The 14,174-nt window shown below is 50.5% G+C and overlaps 5 protein-coding genes across 5 annotated transcripts; 3 read left to right on the top strand and 2 right to left on the bottom strand.

Moving 5' to 3' along the window:
• Positions 1 to 1,103: 1,103 nt before the first annotated feature.
• Positions 1,104 to 2,627, top strand: AYO21_04077 (hypothetical protein; the record flags this gene model as incomplete). The annotated part of the gene is made up of 3 exons (XM_022654050.1): positions 1,104 to 1,401; positions 1,460 to 1,880; positions 1,946 to 2,627. 3 exons carry the CDS (start codon positions 1,104 to 1,106, stop codon positions 2,625 to 2,627), a joined length of 1,401 nt encoding a protein of 466 aa, XP_022513565.1.
• Positions 2,628 to 4,253: 1,626 nt separating this feature from the next.
• Positions 4,254 to 4,841, top strand: AYO21_04076 (hypothetical protein; the record flags this gene model as incomplete). The annotated part of the gene is made up of 1 exon (XM_022654049.1): positions 4,254 to 4,841. One exon carries the CDS (start codon positions 4,254 to 4,256, stop codon positions 4,839 to 4,841), a length of 588 nt encoding a protein of 195 aa, XP_022513564.1.
• Positions 4,842 to 5,285: 444 nt separating this feature from the next.
• AYO21_04075 (hypothetical protein) lies at positions 5,286 to 6,015 on the bottom strand (the record flags this gene model as incomplete). Its single annotated transcript, XM_022654048.1, has 3 exons — positions 5,286 to 5,778; positions 5,854 to 5,936; positions 5,995 to 6,015. The coding sequence occupies 3 exons, from the start codon at positions 6,013 to 6,015 to the stop codon at positions 5,286 to 5,288; spliced, it is 597 nt and encodes a 198-aa protein (XP_022513563.1).
• A 597-nt stretch (positions 6,016 to 6,612) lies between these two features.
• Positions 6,613 to 12,699, top strand: AYO21_04074 (hypothetical protein; the record flags this gene model as incomplete). The annotated part of the gene is made up of 1 exon (XM_022654047.1): positions 6,613 to 12,699. The coding sequence occupies one exon, from the start codon at positions 6,613 to 6,615 to the stop codon at positions 12,697 to 12,699; it is 6,087 nt and encodes a 2,028-aa protein (XP_022513562.1).
• Positions 12,700 to 13,097: 398 nt separating this feature from the next.
• AYO21_04073 (hypothetical protein) lies at positions 13,098 to 13,718 on the bottom strand (the record flags this gene model as incomplete). Its single annotated transcript, XM_022654046.1, has 1 exon — positions 13,098 to 13,718. One exon carries the CDS (start codon positions 13,716 to 13,718, stop codon positions 13,098 to 13,100), a length of 621 nt encoding a protein of 206 aa, XP_022513561.1.
• Positions 13,719 to 14,174: the final 456 nt, after the last annotated feature.

Below are 14,174 nucleotides of genomic sequence, written 5' to 3'. Positions count from 1 at the left end.
AATTGAGAAGCATTACAGCTGATTCCCCGAAGTCACAGAATTTGACGTTTAAAGCGTCGTCGAGTAATAGATTGTCTAATCAGACGTCGGCGATAATAATGCGATGCTCGTGGATGTATGCCAGAGTATGTGCCAGTTTCGTCAACCAAGACAATTGTGTCTTTCGATCAGGTCTATTTTACGCTGAACAATGACGGACGTCACCATTCGTTCGAGATATCGGTTGAATCAAGATTGTGGCAGCGTACGATTCCATGGTGGTCACCCAGTCTTTTTTAAATCGCCTTCTCAATCTGGATTGCTTGGATAAGAGGTGGTCAGTTGTCGTAGTCACCTTCCTTAGGTCTTCCACAGGCTCTCCTTAAAGCTTGGTATATCTTGATAGATGAGGGAGCTTGAATGCATAATGTTCCCGCTCAATGACAATTACCAGTTCCGCCTTGCCCAATGGCCTTCTCTGCCACCCTTGTGCCGTCGAGATGTAACAAGACCGATTCAGTTGACGGCACGTATCCTAAAAGTCATATGCAGTCTGGTCGTGAACTGCTTGTTATAGAAGGGGTGCGGAAGGGGGGTCGAGACTTCTTCATGGAGTGTCAGTGTGTAGATTGGGTGATTATCTACCTCACGCGATTTTCGTTGGTGTCATTGAAGATCGTAAGCTTCGTGCGCGGGGAAGGGGAAAGGATGATTAGCGTTCAATGTACTCGGTAATCCTCGTTGAAAAAGGTGTTTGTGGTTGACTGGGTGAGTGGCAAAGTCAGTGCGCTTGGTTGCGCTCTAAATTGTTCACATACGAGGCGACTACGGACCAAATCGGTTCGTCTTGGCACCAGGCGAGATTGTTTCGTCTCTCCCTGGGTGCCTGATTTCACCACGACAAATCAAGACAGAAGCATCAGAATGCGCCTGAGGGGTCATACCTGCCGAGTACGAGTTAGCTTGTGCATTCTCGCTCAAGCCATTGATCTGTGCTTGTCATATCCAGCAACAGCCAGAGACCCTTGCCTCTGACCACGGCCCAGGAGCATACCTACAAAGATCTCGGCTATTTCCTTGTCTAACTCGATCTCTTTCTCAAGGATTCCCGTGAACGAGCAGGGATGCATTTCATCGTGTCGACAAATGTCAAGAAGGCGGATGCAGCGACGCAGAGGCTCATCCGCAGCCAGGTGATGATGGGAAAAAACCGGGGCAAGTCTCTCCGTGCCAAACAACGAAGATCGACCAGTTGGGCAGTCGTGGTCGATTTAAAACGGGATCCGCCAGAGCCGGTGGACACGTTCATCGACGCATACCACTCAGCGAAGTCTTCCATACCAGGCAGAGTGGGCTCAGAGCTGTCCTCCATTACGCTTGCTGCTGAGCTGGACACGGCCGCGTTTGCTGATATCGGGAGATGTGGGCTGCTCACCCTTGCTCTACGATCATGCCAGAAACTGACTCGATGCAAAACTAGTCTTCGACATGATAGCCAGAGCATTGTTCCCTCTAGTGTCGGTGACTGGATTTAGCCACAAGGATATGGCCTGGTTCGTTCCGCTCAGGTTCGACCCTGCCTATCTCCATGTAACCGTGTTCGCCGCCGAGGCTTTCATGGACAGGATACTAGGTCGGCAATATCCCACCACTAACCGATACGCCACCGTACATTTTTTGAAAGGGATCAGTATCCTTCGCAAGAGGCTTTCTCTAGAAGATGAGAGCGGCAAAATTTCCAATTCTACAATTGCCGTGGTTCTGACCTTGGCCATAAGTGCATTTTTCATGGGTGAAGTGGAATCCTTCAAGCATCATATGGTCGGCCTTAGGAAGATGGTCGACTTGAGAGGAGGTATTGCTGCCTTTCGAGGGAACAAGCTTCTCACAGAAATATTCAGGTAAGCAACCAGTCCTTTTGCTCTCCAGCCTACGTCGGCCTCGGAAAGACCTGATGGTGGTACAGATGCGACATAGGCATGGCTATGCAAAGCGGATCAGAGCCCGTCTTCTTCAAAGACCTTGTTTCAGAGCCCCTTGTGCCTTTTCCCGACCAGGAGATGCTGTCAATTCGAAACAGCACCGGCAAGCCTGGCTCTCTGCGGAACTCGGAAAGATCGCTTCCCATGCTGGATGAGAGGCTCAATGAAGTCTGGACGGTTATGGAGAGATTCTGTTCAATTGTCAATCTTGCGGTTGAAACACAACTAATGCTCTCCCCGCAACTCCTATACGATACTATAGCTTCGGTCATGTATCGGCTTCTCCATATGAGTTTTGACAGTGGCTCCGTGGACGAAGCGGTGCGGCTCAGCCTCCTGGGACTGACCCATCACATGTTCTTAAAGTGGCAGTATCTGCGGTTGCCCTATCTTCACTTTCCTGCTCTTTTCAAAAAGTGCCTTCTGGATCCCGAACTCAAGAGTGCAGCTTCCCCTCAGATCATGATTTGGTTTCTGATGGTTGGAGCTGTTACTGCATTCACGACATCCGACCACTCATGGTTGAAGGAGTGTTTGCGACAACATATCGACCGGTGTCAAGTGACGTCGTGGACCGATATGCGGACAGTCTTGAAATCTTTCATGTGGATCGGATTACTACATGATAAGCCGGGGAAGGAGGTCTTCAATTCTGTTTTGTCATGATTATATCCTCAGACCCTACACAGCTGAAACGCGACACGGGTGATGATCTCCTCGACAATCCCGGATCTGAGTCGACCCTTGAGCATGGAAGGAACAACGAGCTACGTTCCATTGGAAAATTTCAGACTCCAGAGACCTGGCAAACAGCTATTGCACCGAAATCGAGCTTCTCCTCATACCTGAATCTCAAAACACTATTGCTCGGATAGCGCAGTCGGAGGCACCCCGTCATTCCGAAGAGTTGGACGCACCTCTCCCTATGTCTAGAGAGATTTTGTGTTTCGTCCCCAGTGATGAGGTTATGGCTACGTGATGTATGGACCATCAGAACATTCTAAGAAACATGCTCAGGAAAGAGGGGATAAGGGGGAACGAGACCTAGTGTCGAAAAAATCCTCCAAAAGGAGCACTGGCTCTGATCTGACTCGTACGGCGATTGTATCTGCTGGATATGGTTGAAAACTGTCTGACTATGTCAGATCTGGTCGATACCGCCGTCTAAATGGGAAGGACATTCAAGAGGAAATTAGGACCGAGCTAAGGGACCTCGTCCGCACTTTCTGGATGTCGAAGCAGGGACTCAGTTCGACTTGTCTCCGGCCTTGTCCAGCCAAATACGCCCAGCGGACGGTGACTATCGGTCATGCTGGTGATTGATAGAGAACTTGACCACCTCTTACCACTGTCGGACGCTGCCACTTCCGTCTAAGGCAACCTCTTTGTTGGCTCATATTCATATCCAAGCTCGTTGTTAGTCACATGAACGAGCAGTTGTAAAACAAGGCTATCGACTGTTTCGAAGCGCCTTCTGAACGGTCACCTCCTTGTTCACCTGCCTCATGTTATTCGATAGGAGAAAGCAGCACCGTTAGTCATATGCGAATAATCTCCGTGTTTTACCTATCGTGTACCACTTATCCGCGTTCTCTTCAGCCTCGTATTGCGCCAGGAGTCCTCTTCCTGATGAATTAACCACAAGTACCCGATGTCTTCGCCCACATCAGAGTAATTTGTCCAAGGATTTCTCCTATAGAAACCATTAGTAACAGGCAGAGATATCGTGGGGGAAAGTCGAGAGGTGTCATTCTATATGGTTCGACGTGGTTCTTATGAGGATGCTGAGATCTCAACCCTCGGATCTGAACACCTAATATCTCGTATTATGTATGCATATAATTAAGCTACACGACGCGCCCTTTGAGCATGTAGAAACTTGGTTGCCGCCGTTACATCGCTTTTGCGGGACATAAAGTTACTTATGTACACATTGGCCACTCGAGGTGCCGACCAATGTTATATACCCCCACATTACCTCAGATTACTCTTCTACTAGGGCCCCAATATATCCTCAAGTACTGTATAAGTCATTGAGCGAAACAAAACGGCTTGGCGCCTGTGAAGTGGTTTTTTTTTTCTTTCTCGTACTCGTGCCAAATCAGGCCCCAAAGGGGTCTGTTTGCTTCCAAGTACCAAGTATATAATCACGCCTCGCCCAGCACCCCTTCATGATTTGGGACGAAGTGAATTACACAGACTTTTTCACCGAAAAACCTCTATCCCCTTGGCGACTTCCGAACACAACAGACACGTTAAGACAGTAAGAAAAAGGCTGGCGAAAAGACAGCCATGGCGGAACAGACAACATCAACGTACAAGATCCGGTACGCCACCGAGCACGACGTCCCCGTGATTCTCCATTTGATCCGCGAACTGGCCATCTACGAGAAGGCGCTGCACGAGGTGCTCGCCACGGAGCAGTCGCTGCGCGAGTCGCTCTCGTTCCCCGTCGACCCCCAGGATCTGGACAAGGGCTTTACAGAGGGCTACGCGAAGACGCTGCTCATCTGTCCGGTATCTGCACCTTCAGGCGCCGGCAGTAACGCCAGCCAAGAGGAAGAGGTCGCCGGCATGGCCCTGTACTTCCACAACTACTCGACCTGGCAGGCCCGACCGGGCATATACCTCGAAGACCTGTTCGTGCACCCAACGTACCGCGGCCGCGGGTACGGCACGGCGCTGATCCGCGCCCTCGCCCGAGAGTGTCGCCGGCTCAACTGTCGGCGGCTCGAGTGGTCCGTCTTGAAGTGGAATACCCCGAGCATCGAGTTCTACCAGGGCGCGAGCGTCGGTGCCACGAGGATGGAGGAGTGGGTGGGCATGAGGGTCGAAGGCGAGCAACTGGAGAGGCTGAGCAAGATGGTCGAGGGGAATTGATAAAAAGGCCAATGGGTGTGGTTCCTGGTCCTGGTCCTGGTCTGGTAGGGCTGGGTGCTTTTTTGGCTCTTCTAGAACTACCACCACACGGTTATGGAAACGACATTTGTGGCATAGAACGGGCGCAGCAACTAGAAAGGTATGATAGGGGGTATTGATCAGGGAAGGTCAAGTACAATATGGTTGGGTTGCCTTAAGTTTGATTTCAGGTCTTTCAGTTCGTCTCAATCTTGTCGCACCCCATGGTGAACTCCTAAACGCCTGCACTGCCCGATTCCTGCACAAGTATCTAACTCCGACTTCCAACATGGCAGTCCGATCCAACAGGCTAGTTCTTTGTTGCTGCATTCCGTCCTCATAACCCGACCAACGTCGATCGATTTCCACAAATATCCCGAAAGTCCCGCACACGCTCTGGTCCGTTGTAACTCTCCAGCTCGGCGCTCACATAACCACACAACAACTGTTTTGCTTCTTGGCCTGCTGGTAGAATATCCGACTCTGCGCGCTCAGACCGTCACTCTTGGCTACGAGGGAGTCAATCTTCTCCCCTCGCTCCAAAACACTCTGGATCGTCTTGTGCAGCACAATCTTGGTCTCGTCCAGCTCCCTCTGGACTTTCATGATACTATCCGCCTGTCCCGGATCTTGGTATTTCACAATATACTCCTTAAGTGGTGGGAATGGCCTCGTGTTCGGAGGGTTCGTCGAGTACGAGGATCGCGGATTCTGCGCAGAATATTCGTCGATGATCTTGGAGAGGAGCTGGTGTGCGACGAGCGCCGGATATTCGCCGTCAGATATGATGATACCGCATAATCCAAGGCTGGTACTGTAGGCGTGGAAGGTGTAGGATTTCTCTTCAATATCTGCTCTGACACCGGGCTTGGTGCGTTCGGCCACCGTTTTGGCAAATACCGTCATGAATTCGCCATAGCTGATAGAAAAGCCGCGTGTCAGCACGCTCGAAGGCGGGAAGAGGCGGGGTGAAGTTGGAAGTGCGGAAACCTACCTATCTCGAGTGAAGCGGGAGAACGAGGACAAGTCTCGCTCAACGGCAAGTTCGATGGCAGGGGCAGATTCGTTCCGGAGGATCTGGAGAGAGGTTAGCATCTTTCTACTGTGGCCTGATCTATGGCCAAAGCCTGCTCACTCCGATGTAGAAGATCTTCATTCTGGCGGTGTGCTTTGTTCTTCACGGGGTGAGTGGTCGAGGAGGATCAAGTTTCTCGAGGTAAAAGAGCAGCTTGAAGGACTAGTGCAGCAGGAGAGAGTCCTCGGGTATGATTCTGCTATGAAAGATAGGAATTCGAGAGAGAGGGAGGGATGTTGTTTGTTGTTAAGAAACGATAGATACGAATGAGTTCATGCAAAGGATCTCGGGGGAACGTCACAAAGTGTAGCGCCGGGACGAAAGGTCCCCGTTGTCTTCCTTTGTGCTTCGCGGGCGCCGCCCGCAGGTGCCAGCCCGCCAGAGCCCCTCCAAGCTTCATTCAAGTTTCAGCCTGGTGGCCCGCCGTCTTCACCCAAACCAATCAGCCTAGGCCCTCACTCAGGCCCCCGGAATACCATTGAGCCTATCAATGTCGCCCTCTGCTTAGTGCGAGGCTGCGGGCTTTGTGTGCGAGTCATCAGCAACGTAAAAGTCACATTTTCACTTTAAATATCCTCTCGTATCAACATAGCCTTCCGAATAGGCTGCCACATTGATTCTCCTCTCACTGCATATCCCAGAAGCCTTCATAGTTCCGCTTGTCCAGCTGATTGAAAAATGGTGGACCAAACTTTTCAATCCGAGGAACAATGGCTGGCCCAGGTGGCAGCCATGCGACAGGCGATTGCCGATTTGAAATTGCCATCCCTCAACGATGAGTCGCAAATGTATGGATCTGATCTCGATCTAGATGAAGAACTGAGTGAAGACATCGATGACGACATCTGGGATGCTGAGAGCGCCGTCGACGAGAGCCCTTTCACTGACGATGTCGACGACACGGTTAATGGGTTCAAAACTCCCAACCGCGCCACCAATGGTGTTTTTGACAAGACATGGCTGCGTTCCAAATGTGCTGCCTGGGCTCGCACATCAAGCTCCGGCATCGATTCCACCGACATCGAACATCAAATCACTGCTCTGTTGGCATCAGACAGTTCGGACGAGGAATTGCAGATGTCACTCGCAGATATCATTGGATTTGACGATCTTGACTTTGTTATTGAACTCATCTCTCATCGTGAAGAAGTTCTAAATGCCCAAAGTGCAACCAGTCGGCAAACCGATGGGCTTTTTGGGACGCTGGAGACTCGTGAAGAGCGGGAAGCAACACTCAGACGACAAGACTATGATCACAAACATGCTGCTTTAGCTCCAGCCTTTGACAGATCTGGACCCAAGTATCCGCATGTCTACAAGTCTGATGTCGCCGCCACGGGTAACATGTTGGATGTAGCTGGCAAAAAATATGCCCTACCTGCTGGCAGTACCCGCCATGACCATCCAAAGTACGAGGAGTATTCAATCCCGGCTTCAAAGGTAGGCTCTCTTGCTGCAGGACAGAAACTGGTCAACATCTCCGAGATGGATGGTCTCTGTCAACGTACCTTCAAGGGCTATAAGAGCCTGAATCGAATGCAGAGTCTCCTTTACCCGGTGGCATACACAACCGCCGAGAACATGCTGATTTGCGCCCCTACTGGTGCTGGTAAGACCGATGCTGCCATGCTCACAATCCTGCAAACGATTTCGAAGAATATCATTCCCAATCCAATTGAAGAGCCCAACGCCACAGACTTCATAGTGATGGCAGACGATTTCAAGATCGTCTACGTTGCGCCAATGAAAGCTCTAGCTGCCGAGGTGACAGAGAAGCTGGGCAAGCGACTGGCCTGGCTGGGCATCCAAGTGCGAGAGCTGACTGGTGACATGCAATTGACCAAGAAGGAGATTGCTGCCACTCAAATCATTGTAACCACACCAGAGAAATGGGACGTGGTTACTCGGAAAAGCACGGGAGACACAGAACTGGTGCAAAAGGTTCGGCTTCTCATCATCGACGAAGTCCACATGCTTCACGACGAGCGAGGTGCTGTCATCGAGTCCTTGGTGGCTAGGACAGAGCGCCAAGTGGAAAGTACGCAGTCACTGATTCGTATTGTTGGACTGTCTGCCACTCTTCCAAATTATATCGACGTTTCAGACTTTCTGAAAGTCAATCGAATGTCTGGCCTCTTCTACTTTGACGCCTCTTTCCGCCCAGTCCCCCTCGAGCAGCACTTTATTGGTGTCAAAGGTAAGGGAAGCAAGATTCAGCGCGAGAACCTGGACCACACCACCTTCGTGAAGGTTAAGGAGCTTTTGAAACAGGACAAGCAAGTCATGGTCTTTGTTCACTCCAGAAAAGACACAGTCCTGGCTGCTCGCACTCTTTATCAGATGGCTGTCGACGATGGATGTGCAGAGTTATTTGCCCCGGATGCCGACAATCCCGCTTATGTTAGAGCAATGGCAGATTTGAAAATCACCAGAGGCCGAGAACTGCGAGAAATTGTGCCCAAGGGATTCGGATGTCATAATGCTGGCATGCCGCGATCAGACAGAAATTTTGTTGAGCGAGTCTTCTCCGACGGCGCCATCAAAGTACTTTGCTGTACAGCAACCCTTGCATGGGGTGTCAACTTGCCCGCCGCTGCTGTCATCATCAAAGGAACCCAGCTTTATAGTGCTGAAGCTGGCAAGTTTGTGGATCTTGGAATATTAGATGTCCTTCAGATTTTTGGACGTGCTGGTCGGCCCCAGTTCCAAGACAGTGGTGTCGGATACATTTGTACCACCCAGGACAAGTTACAGCATTATCTCTCCGCCGTCACTCAGCAACAACCGATTGAGTCCAAGTTCTCGCAGAAGCTGGTCGATAACCTCAACGCCGAGATCAGTCTGGGCACAGTGACTACCGTTCAAGAGGCAGTGACGTGGCTGGGTTACACCTATTTATTCATTCGCATGCGGCGGAACCCCCAAGCTTACGGTATAGACTGGAACGAGCACCAAGATGATCCTCAACTAGGTCAGAGGCGGCGCAAGCTCGTGATAGATGCTGCTAGAACGCTGCATCGAAGTCAAATGATCATCTTCAATGAACGGACGGATGAACTCCGGGCGAAAGATGTAGGTCGGATTGCTAGTCAATACTACGTCCTCCAGAGCAGTATTGAAATATTCAATACTATGATGCGGCCACATGCAAGCGAGGCGGATGTTCTGAAAATGATCAGCATGAGCGGTGAGTTTGACAACATTCAATCTCGAGAAAATGAAGCGCAAGAGCTCCATCGACTTCGCAAGGAAGCCGTCATGTGTGAGATCGAGGATCCAAAGATTGCATCCAAGGGCTCCGAAGATGAGAAAGAGCGAAAAGTCATTGAAAATCACGCAAAGACAAATATCCTGCTTCAGTCATACATCTCGAGGGCGAAACTTGAAGATTTTGCCCTGGTATCAGACCTGGCGTATGTGGCACAGAACTCGGCCAGGATTTGTCGAGCCTTATTCATGATTGCGTTGAATCGTGGCTGGGGTTATCAGTGCCAGGTGCTGCTATCTATGTGCAAAGCCATTGAGAAGCAAATCTGGCCTTTCCAACATCCTTTTCACCAGTTTGATCTCCCGGTACCGGTTTTGAAGAATTTAGACGACAAAGCCCCCTCGTCGAATATTGAAAGCCTGCGGGAAATGGAGCCGGCTGAAATTGGAAGTCTTGTGCACAATCACAAAATGGGTACTACCCTGACGAAGTTGCTGGACAATTTTCCTACCATGTCTGTCGAGGCAGAAACTGCACCGCTTAACAGGGATGTGCTCCGCATGAGGTTATACCTCTACCCAGAGTTTGTCTGGAATGACCGTCACCACGGTACCTCTGAGGCATATTGGGTATGGGTTGAAAATTCGGAGACGTCAGAAATCTACCATCACGAGTATTTCATCCTGAGCCGGAAGAAGATGCACGATAATCACGAACTCAACTTCACCATCCCGCTGGCTGATCCTTTGCCTTCTCAGATATATGTCAGAGTTATATCGGATCGTTGGCTGGGAGCAGAGACTGTGCATCCGGTCTCTTTCCAACATTTGATACGACCAGACACTGAGAGTGTGTATACAGATCTTCTAGATCTACAGCCGCTTCCGATCACCGCACTGAAGAATCCAGCACTAGAAGAGCTCTATGGACAACGCTTCCAGTTTTTCAATCCAATGCAGACTCAGATTTTCCATACCTTGTATCATACTTCGAATAACGTCCTCTTAGGTTCGCCAACTGGTTCTGGGAAGACTGTTGCCGCAGAGCTAGCTATGTGGTGGGCTTTCCGTGAGAGACCGGGGAGTAAAGTCGTGTACATTGCACCTATGAAGGCGCTTGTTCGCGAGAGAGTGCAAGACTGGCGCAAGCGGCTCACGGTTCCACTGGGTTTGAAACTGGTAGAGTTGACCGGCGACAATACACCAGATACCCGGACCATTCGCGATGCAGATATCATCATCACCACCCCCGAGAAATGGGACGGTATATCGCGATCATGGCAGACCAGGTCTTACGTTCGTCAAGTTTCGCTTGTCATTATCGACGAGATACATCTGTTGGGTGGTGACCGCGGACCCATCCTCGAGATCATCGTGTCAAGAATGAACTACATTGCATCGCAAGCAGACAGCGGATCCATTCGTTTGGTGGGGATGTCAACCGCATGTGCCAATGCCACCGACCTTGGAAACTGGCTCGGGGTCAAACCCGGAAACAACCAAGGGCTCTTCAACTTCCGCCACAGCGTTCGTCCTGTCCCACTCGAGATATATATCGACGGATTCCCTGAGCAGAGGGGATTCTGTCCATTGATGCAAAGCATGAACCGGCCAACCTACCTAGCCATAAAAAACCACAGCCCTGACAAGCCGGTCATTGTATTTGTGGCATCGAGAAGACAAACTCGTCTCACGGCCAAAGATCTCATCAATTTCTGTGGCATGGAAGAGAATCCCAGAAGATTCCTGCATTTTGACAATGAAGATGATCTTCAGCATACCCTCTCCGCCGTCAAGGATGCCGCGCTCAAAGAAGCATTGAGCTTTGGGATCGGACTGCATCATGCTGGGCTGGTCGAGTCCGATCGTACACTCTCTGAGCAACTTTTTGCTGCGAACAAGATCCAGATCCTCGTCGCCACTTCAACGCTCGCGTGGGGTGTCAACCTGCCTGCTCACCTCGTTGTTGTCAAGGGAACACAATTCTTCGATGCTAAGATTGAAGGATACAAAGATATGGACTTGACCGACGTGCTTCAGATGCTAGGTCGAGCAGGACGACCACAATTTGACACGTCGGGAATTGCTCGGATCTTTACCCAGGACTCAAAGAAGGCCTTTTACAAGCATTTCCTACATACTGGATTTCCCGTGGAGAGCTCGTTGCATAAAGTCCTTGATAACCATCTGGGCGCCGAGGTCTCCGCTGGAGTCATAACCACCAAGCAAGATGCCCTCGATTACTTGACCTGGACTTTTTTCTTTCGCCGCCTTCATAAGAACCCAACATACTACGGTCTTGAGATCTCAGCAGAAGAGCACAAGGAGAATCAGCTTGCTGCAAGACAAGCTGCGGCAGATTACATGATCACATTGGTAGACAAGTCACTCGACGATCTCGCAGAAAGTGATTGTGTTCTGGTACACAACAACGGAGACGTGGATAGCACTCCATTTGGCAAAATCATGTCATATTACTATCTCAGCCACTTGACGATTCGCAAGTTCCTGTCGAACGCCCGCAGAACCACCTCTACAACCTTTGCAGACGCTCTAGCTTGGATTAGCCTGGCAACTGAATTTGACGATCTTCCTGTGCGGCATAATGAAGACCTTATCAACGCGGAGCTGGCCAAGAACTTACCTCTGGATACCGAAGGCCTGATGGAGAATCTGCCAATGTGGGATCCTCATGTCAAAGCATTCCTTCTCATCCAGGCGTTCATGGCCCGTATCGACCTCCCTATTTCCGACTATGTTGGTGACCAAATCTCGGTATTGGACCAAGGCATTCGTATCATCCAGGCCGGAATCGACGTCATGACGGAGCTCAACCGGTTTGATGCTGTGGTGCAAATGGTGAAACTACTGCAATGTATCAAGTCTGCTCGATGGCCGGAGGATTATCCACTGAGCATATTGCCCGGTGTGGATGAGATGTTTGACGAAAAGCTCGAGGGCAAAGTTCCCAAGGATTTGGTCACGACGGCTGTGCTGTCCACAAAGCATGGAGCGAAGACGATTGAAGGGTTGATGAACGTGTTCGGAATAAAGGGCCACAATACACGAACGGCATTCATCAAAGCTGTGAATGCGCTTCCGGCCCTTGCTTTGTCTGCTGCGGGCGACACGGACAATCTGCAACTCACTATGAAACGCAGCAATCGGCTACTTGACCATGAAGGCAGAATATATGCCCCGAAATTCCCCAAACCACAGACAGAGGGCTACTTTGTACTTGTGCTGCCTCCTGGATCGGCGACAACCACCCATGGAATGGATATCTTGGCTTTGAAAAGGGCGAACTGGTCTACCACAAAACAGGGAACTCAAAGCAGGGTGGTAGGAACTGCAAACGTCAAGCTCAAGATCCCAGCGCCGGAATTTAACTTGGGAAGTGGGCAGGAGGAAATGAAAGTCGATATTCTCGTGATGAGCGATGCGTACCCGGGTATGGAGTGGCGGTTGGAGAATGTTGTTGTGCGGATTGCGCAGAAGACTGAGGGTTCTAGGACGGTAGAGGTCAATGTCGACGAGAGTCTGCTGAAGAAGAAATAGAAAACGGTCGGGAAGTAAAGGGCTTGCTTGCTAAGCATACTAGGTATGTTGACGACTTGACATCATCCGTTGACATTGGAAGGGTTGCATGCTATCTAGCAGCAAGGTACTACTTCATCTGACCTCCACCAGCACTCTTTCATAGACGATGCATCATCTCTTGATACAGACACACACACTAGTCCAAGCTGAGGAAGGAAATTGACGTGAGTGAAAGAAAGCCCTTGATGTGTGTGGCTCCCACGAGTTTGTCCCTGAGATGATCCTGTGCTCGTTCAAAACGGAACCCAAAGCCATCTCCTTTCCAAGAGTCGCGAGCCTATTCTGAACTGGGAAATCCTTTGACGCATTCTTTACCGTGTCGTGTCCTGTCACACCTATTGGTTCTGGTTAAGTGACTAAACCGAGTGTCTCAGACGGATGTACGGCGTCATGACACTGCTAGCACCCTTTCCGCCCTTTCCGCCCTCTCTCATCTCGCCCTCGAATATGGTGTGGTCTTCATCCCCTGCCTTGCCCTTTGCCAGCGCGTGGATTTCAACCATGACTTTCTTCTCTTCGTCACCATTGCCATTCGCCACGTTGCGCACATACCACTCGGCATACTGTCCCGGGGGATCCCGCTCCGTGTTGACAGTCGTCCACAAGTACTCGCTGTAGGGCTTCTCGGCGCAGGATTCCTGCAGGTTGAGGAACATGGTCGTGAAGGGTTTGAGCTTGAGTCTGTAGCGCGAGACTGCCGTCGTGACGACCGGCCACGCCTTGTTGAGCAGCGCTTCGACGGTCGTGGCGTCGGCGGCGGGGAATGTGAACGGGTCGACGGCGTATCTCTTGTTCAGGACGACGCGGCAGAGGATTTGCTTCTTCGTATTGGTCTTGTGCTGGTCGTGGTTGTCGTCTTCGTGGTTACTGTCCAACATTTCTTGCGCAGGGGGGTTTTTGTCGACGGCTTTTGGCGTCGCCGGTGAGCATGGTGGCGGTGGTGGGACCTCATGATTCTCCTCGTCGGTCCAGTCCATTGCGGTGTTTTCAATACGTTTGAAGTGAGAAAGATGGCTGAGGCTGTGGCTTTGTTTCCGTGTAGTTGTGATGAGAAGAAAAATAAGAAGGTGAAAAAAAGGAAAGTCAGGTATTGTGTGTCTGTGTTTGTGTTTGTACATGACAAGGCACTCAGACAGGAGGGGTGCGGTATGTATTTGCGTGCGTGTGTGAATATATGTGAAAGTGTTTGTGTTTGCCTTACCTTGCCTGATCAAATGTACCCAGGATTGCTGCTTCACTCGAGGCCCATCTGTCCGTGAATACTTGTTTGTCAAACGACCCTGAGGACATGTTACTATCTATAATTCAATAAGTCCCACGTCATGATAATGGAAGTCATGGTGCCTGATTCATCTCGCAACCTGCTACAAGGTGTTTCTTGCGTGTTACCCGAGAGGGACCCTCTATTTTCTCACAGCCTCGTGCAGCCTCGG

Source organism: Fonsecaea monophora (assembly GCF_001642475.1).
Source record: "Fonsecaea monophora strain CBS 269.37 chromosome Unknown Scaff22, whole genome shotgun sequence".
Taxonomy (NCBI): Eukaryota; Fungi; Ascomycota; class Eurotiomycetes; order Chaetothyriales; family Herpotrichiellaceae; genus Fonsecaea; species Fonsecaea monophora.
This window is presented reverse-complemented; position numbering and strand designations above follow the sequence as displayed.